Raw genomic sequence first — 7,195 nt, forward strand, 5'->3', positions numbered from 1 at the left:
CACAAGGTTTACATGGACAGCCAGCCAGCCGGACGGACATGTCTTAATCGACTCTGAATCGATCGGTATACTTTAAGGTGGGTATTGGACCAATATTATTGTATGTTACAAACATCAGCACAAACGTATAATACCCTCCCCACTATAATGGTGTAGGGTATAAAAAATTATTCCATCAAAATCGCCCCATTTTTTGTTTGGTTATTTTTTTTCATAAGATACAAGAATATATATAATTCTAATAATAAAACATAAATTTTATAAAGAAAATTAATTTTTGTCCGATAACTAACATATAATTTGTATACATACCCAGGTATGTTGGGTATTGATACACGAGGTAAAAATAGAAAATCGGTTTATAGAAAACATTACTCTGAAAGCACAGTCCAAATTTCGAGATACGATACATAGATCTCGAGATATATCTCTTCAAAAATGAAAAACATAACCGGGTATGTGGGTATGGTCATAACGGTTAAAAATTATTTTCTTTTCTTCTTTCTGAATACGGGCATAAGTCTTTGGATGACTAAATAAAACACAAGATAGATATCAATTTCTATATGCAATATAAATTACGAATTCTTGAACATTTAAAAGAATTCTCTAATCTTCGAATCTTCGTTTTTGGCCTTTTAGCGGAATGGATTATAAGCGAAAAGTATTGTATAATAGACCCATAAATATAATGAATATTAACATACACTATTAAGTTTGAATTGTGTTTAAATTATATTATATCTTGTAATCAGTTTTGCTCTGTAAGGAGGCTTGTAGATTTCATTAAATAAATGAAATAAATAAAAAATTTATACTAACCATCTAAAAATATATAAGTCATATATAATTATCATATCTTTTTAGAAACTTAGCCTATTTTGTCTTGTCCATCGGTCTGTTTGCTAAAATCACTATAAGGCTAAGGTTATAAATCTACTTACAAGTAATAAATGATTAAATCCTAGTAAAAGATTTTAAAAGGATCGATCCTAAATCATGATTTATTAGTCATACGAACCATTCCAAAAAAGGAAAACCACGACTGAAAAAATTAAATCCATAAACCTTTTACATATTTGAAAACAATTGAACAAAATGTCTGATAATAACTTTTAAAATTCGTTCATCTAGCAGCCAGACAATCGGCAACGGTTTCGCAAATATCACTTTTTAGCTCATAATTCCCTTAATTATATAATCTTTTTTAATTTTTAAACTAAAATTGTATATAAAATGTATAAAAAATCAAAAATTTCTTAACTTAAAAAAATATTATTATAGCTTTTAAATAAGCTACGTTTTTAGTATATTCTTAGATTTTTACTTGTACACAGTACATTTCGCCAAAAAACTTTACACATCGTATTCCTGTATGTCTGGAATAGGTAAAACACCCACATTAAGGAAATTTAAAATTCGCATATTTAAGATAATATAACAGTTAGAGTCCTCAAATTTTGTCGGATGTACAGTATTGTCAATATGATTATATGGGATAAAATGTCGGCGGACTAGCCGACATGTAATCATTTTGTGTAATTAATTGGCGGACTACCCATGAGGGGAGTGGCACCTCCCATATTAATTATATATAAAAATTACTTTATCTTGAGATAATATAACAGTTAGAGTCCTCAAATTTTTTCGGGTTACTTTAGTGTCAATATGATTATTTAGGATAAAATGTGGGAGGTTTAGCGTTAGGGGGCGTGGTACATCCCATATAAATTAAATACAAAAACATCGTTTAATAACATTAACATCCATGTAAACATTTTGGGTAATAAATTGGCCGACTACCCATGAGGGTTTGGCGCCCCCATATAAATAAAATAGAAAAATTCGTATGTCTGATAATCTATTAGAGCTAAAATCTTCAAATTTTACTTGAAGAATTTTGACATTCATCTGAACATTTACAGGGGATAGAGTATAACGATCGAACAGAACGAAAATATAGAACTAGATTCATCAAGTTTTGCATAAATTACTTCAATATTCACTTGGACATTTTGGAGGAAAAAGACTTTAATTTGGGGAGCTTGAAGCCCTCACATGAATTAAATAGAAAAAATAGTATATCTAAGAAACTACTAGAGCTAGAGTCTTCAAATTTTATATGAATAACTTTGAAAATTCATGCGAACATCCTAATATATATTATAAATCTCTTTGTAAGTTTGTTTATTTGTTTGTGCCTCAATAACGCCAAAACGGCTGGACGGATTATATATGTCTGGAAGCGTCAATAGGCTAGATTATTTTTTGGAAATTGGACTAGAAGGGGTAAAAAATGGGTAAAATACTTTTGGCCATGAACAATAATTTTTGTTTGTTCAAATGCGAATATGTTTTCAATTTAGCATTTTAAGGTATCAGAAATATGCATTGGCAAAGATGCGGTGCGAAAGTTGGAACCAAACGCCTAAGCAAATGGGGAAATTCCAAAAAACGGGCAAAATGCGTTGCGAAAGTTGGACAAAAACAAGTAAAAATGTGGGGAAAGGGCGAAAAACGGGCAAAACTATTTTTTTCAGCTTAAACTGATTTTTTTCTGTTCTAAACCGAAAGTTTGAACGTTATAGACTACTAAACGGCTAAACCGATTTTCACAGCATATTCCTGAATGTCTAAAATGAAATAGGCTACTATTTATTTTGAAATTTCAAGTGGACGAGGAGCCACGCCCATATTAAGAAAATATAAAATCCGTATATTTAAGATAATATAACAGTTAGAGTCCTAAAATTTTGTCGGAGCCGCTTCAATGTCAATATGATTATTTAGGATAAAAAGTGGGCGGACTAGCACTAGGGGTGATACCTCCCATATAAATTAAATACAAAAATTCGTTTTTCTTGGAAAATATTACAGTTGGAATCTTAAAATTTTGCACGAATATCTTTAACATCCATGTAAACATTGGGTAGTACCCATAAAAGGAGCGGCACCTCCCATATTAAATAAACACACAAATTCGTTTATCTGAGAAACTAATACAACTAAATTCTTAAAATTTCGCCCGAAGAACTTTAATATTCTTCTGAACATTTTTAAGGAAAAAGAGATGACTTCTATCTGGGGGGATTGAGGCCCCCATATAAATAAAGTAGAATATATGTGCAAGTATAACAGCTAGAATCTTAAAATTTTACTTGAAGAATTTTGAAATTCATTTGAGCATTTAGAGTATAACGGGCGGACTTTTAATGGCGACTTGGGACCTCCTATGTGAATTAAATACATAACTTCGTTTAACTGGGAAACTAATAATATATTTAATGTTCAGATGAATACTTTAATTTTAATTATGGAGGAAAAAGGGCGGGAGCTTGAAGCCCCCACATTAATTAAATAGAAAAATTCGTATAATTTAGAAACTATAAGAGCTATAATCATCAAATTTTACATGAATAACTTTGATATTCATGTAAACATTTAGAAAATAACGGGAGGACTTTCAATAGGGGGCTTGGCACCACATATATGAATTAAATACAAAATTTCGAATATCTTGAAAACTGTTTTTCATAGATAGAAAGAAATTTCGAACTTACAACAATTTGCTTGGCATTTCTCATATGTAACATATTCTTAATATGGAAAACTATTGTAGTTAAAATTTTCAAAATCGTTAAGTCAGTTTTTTATTTATATTGTTTTTAGGGTAGCAAAGCACCATATTTAAAATGAATGTGTGTTTGTTTGTATGTTTTTATAGTCGACTAAAGAAACGGCTAAACCGATTTTCTTGAAACTTTCACAATATCTACTTTTTCAAATGGGCGAGATGCCACGTATAGAGTCCCCAAATTTTGTACAATTAACTTTTGTTTAAATACATATTTTTTGGACACAAAGAGTTAAGCAAAAGCGGACTTGGTACCTACCATATGAACTAAATACTAAAATCTTATTATTAAAATCTGTATATCTTGAAAACTTTAACAGCTAGGGTCCCAAATTTGTGACTCACGTGAAGCAATTGCATAAAATTATATATACTTATTATTTAATAACGACTAATGCTCATGATGTCTACAAATAGATATCTACAGTGTAAAATAACTTTCAGATAACTTTACCAAAAGGGTAAGTTGACATGTATTTCAAAACAGTACCTATTTATTAAAATTACCAAATATTTTTACACCAAAGGTAACTGTGCACTGATAGATACCTATTTGTTGAAATTATGGGCATAAAAGTAAAATAAATTATGAACAATCGTATCAAGGCGACCATTATAAGTGGGAAGTTTAAGGGAAATTATCTATTGCCACCACGTATTCCTATGACCACATCGGAGAAGCAACTCCATTTAAAGCGCCTGCAATTTCCTATTATCCTGGCATTTGTAATGACGATTAATAAAGCTCAAGGTCAGTTCTTGCAATTTTGTGGACTTAATCTAGAAAATCCATGTTTTTTTCACGTGGACAGATTTACGTTGCATGTTCGCGAGTAGGAAAAACCTCAGATTTATATGTATATATTCTAATGCCTTATAATGTATCTTAAGGCATTAGAATAGGAATTATTTTTTAAGAATAAAATTATATGTATATTAAATTTTAGAAAGTAAGAAATAAATAGCTTATTAATGTATTATTTTAGAATTTAAACGAAATATATTGTCATCAAATGAAATTATAATGAACCTTTAAGTAAAATTGCATAATTTAATATTTAAATAAATAAATTTTTTAAATCTTATGTTTTTATTTTCTATTGGGATAGCGAAGCACACTGGGAATTAGCTAGTGGTTTATATTAATTAAAGTTAAAAATCTGGTGAACCTACGACGAACTTTTAATTAGGAAAACCATAAAAGTGTAGCAGCAAAAATATGCTTCTGAGGTTTGAATACTCAATGTTATATTTTTAATTTGCGATGGAATTTTTCAACACCCCGCCCCCAAAAAATGTGTAAAATAATTAGATTCGGTATCAAGAAAATAGGTCCATCCGACTGGTCATAATTTGCTTACAAATTTACAATTTATTTTTGCATTATTAACTTACCTCAAAACTCGTAGCGTTTAAATTAATATTGTGATCGTCATATATATCAGGGGTTGTAGAAATATTTTTAGGAACAGAATTTGGACTGTCCTCAGTTTCATGGTGGTTTTTGCCTTTGGCATAGAAGCACTCACTTAATTGTGAACAAGAAGAAATAGAATTCGATTTTGGGGAAATTGATGATGTTGAAGGTGGTACATTTTCAGCATTGCTGAAGTCCACGCTGTACAATTTGTCCAAATCTTTTGTACCCCTAAATGTACTTCTTGGTTCACTTACTGTTAGTCTATCATTTTCCTTTGTGTGTTTGATTATTGCTAAAGGAGTCAAAGAGGCAAACTCAAGTACCGAATCGTCATTGTCGTTGTGTTCAACATCAATAACATCTTCGTCACTAGCAATATGTTTATCATTATCAAGTGCATTTATTTCGACCTCATCATGACTTTCGGTATTATCGCCTGTAAAACTAGCGCGACTGCAAGTCGTTGTAATAGCATTGCAAGGAGTAGAAAATGAAAGAGGTTTCTCGTCTTCTGTTGTCTCAATGTCTACTAGTATATCATCATCGAGGACTTCACTATCATCGGGAACTAAGTGTTTGCTGTCGTTTTTAAGCGACAGATGCTGGACTTCTGCAGTACCATCTTCTTCATCGTGTTCACCATCATCTGATGAAAATATTTGAGCGGGATGGCTGGAATGTAAGGTCAATGTATTATTAGATTCATTAGCATCTTTTGTAGATAGTTGCGGAGTTGAATGCCGACGTCGGGTTTTTGTTAACGTTAGGTGGGTTTCAGTTGATGGTTGGTGAAGCTGTTGTTGTACAACTGGTTTGAAAGCAGATGTATTCATAATTTGTGTTAAATTACGCGTAATATCATTGTTTGTTGAGCTCGACCATCGATTATTTACTGAGGATGAATAGTGCATATTAGAATGCAGATTATCAGGGGTTTGAATGTCAGATGCTGCTCCAGCTGCGCTACTTATCCAAGGAAAAGAAAAGGCTGAATTACTAGATTTTACTTTGGATTGATGCTGCTGCTGATAATTTTGATTATAATTACTTTTGGCAGCTTGATGTGCATGTTGCCACATATAATCCATCATGAAACTGCGGGATAGAGCTGCTGCCGGAATTAAATGCATATCAGTTCCTACTGAATATGAAGACTCTGTAGCTAGACCAGCTGCAGTTGACGTCTGAAAGTGAAGATTTAGTGGACGCACTGTACTGCCGACTGCCACAGCCGTTACACCAACCACGGCAGCTGCCGCCGTAACTGTATTAACGGAGTTACTGGATTTTTGTATTTTTTTAATATTGTTTATTAATGGTTCCCCATTAACACTTAAACCATCATCTGTGTTTTGGTCTCTATTCATACTACTGGAAGTTGCTCCAGCTGAGCAGGAATTAGGCGAAGAAGTCAGTACTCTTGATAATGGCGAAGAACTATTGTTGGTCATCAGACGTTTGCGGGTTCCTCCATTAAACATTGCTTTTACATCTTCCCAGGCGTAAATTACTTCCTGTGGGGGTTGTCCACTAAGCATCATGTGCCTTCGCCATGAATTAAAATTTGCTGCATCTGGCTGCACGTACTTATCACCTGGTCCTATGCGATGTGAATGAAATATAAACTTGTTTGGGGAAAAAAACAATCCGCAATAGTGGCACTTAATACATTTTGCCCTAGACGAGTTATAGCGAGAAGGTAAAAACGATCCTCTACAACCCCAAGAACATTTGTGTTGAACATTAAATGCAAAGTCATCTGGAAGTCGAGGAGGAGTATTGTCACCTAAAAAACTTTTACACAAACGTTCTGCCTCTCTCCTCGTTATCATCCCACAACGTCTTGAACTAACTGGCATTGCTCCGGCTCGTCGTAATATTTCCAATTGAACTGGTGTACATTGAACACACGTTATTCCCAACGCAACGCGTCTATTATGAATTTCATTGTAACTAAACTGTTTCAAGAGAGTGTTTGATATTTGTGCCAAACACAAACGTTCCTGCCCCTCAATATAAAGGGATACTATGGGTATATTGTACAGCAAAACTGTGCTAACCTATACAAGAAAAACAAAATAGTATTAGCTTTTTTAATAATTTTTAAACAATTCAGCCATATATGTATATTGAAATAAATA

The 7,195-nt window shown here is 32.6% G+C and overlaps 1 protein-coding gene across 2 annotated transcripts in view; it reads right to left on the reverse strand.

Moving 5' to 3' along the window:
- LOC111684740 (probable serine/threonine-protein kinase DDB_G0282963) overlaps positions 1 to 6,739 on the reverse strand; it is a 60,849-nt gene extending 54,110 nt beyond the window's left edge. Inside the window, exons 1-2 of one of the 2 annotated variants that reach the window (XM_046954010.1) lie at positions 6,103 to 6,223; positions 5,030 to 6,017 (exon numbers count right to left, since the gene is read on the reverse strand). In XM_046954010.1, the coding sequence (XP_046809966.1) occupies positions 5,030 to 5,965 (936 nt within the window). In that variant the 5' untranslated portion in view covers positions 5,966 to 6,017; positions 6,103 to 6,223. Of the gene's footprint in view, positions 1 to 5,029 lie in introns of both variants that reach the window. The other variant, XM_046953974.1, reaches the window with a different exon arrangement.
- Between the last annotated feature and the right edge of the window lie 456 nt (positions 6,740 to 7,195).

This window comes from Lucilia cuprina, chromosome X (genome assembly GCF_022045245.1).
Source record: "Lucilia cuprina isolate Lc7/37 chromosome X, ASM2204524v1, whole genome shotgun sequence".
NCBI lineage: Eukaryota > Metazoa > Arthropoda > Insecta > Diptera > Calliphoridae > Lucilia > Lucilia cuprina.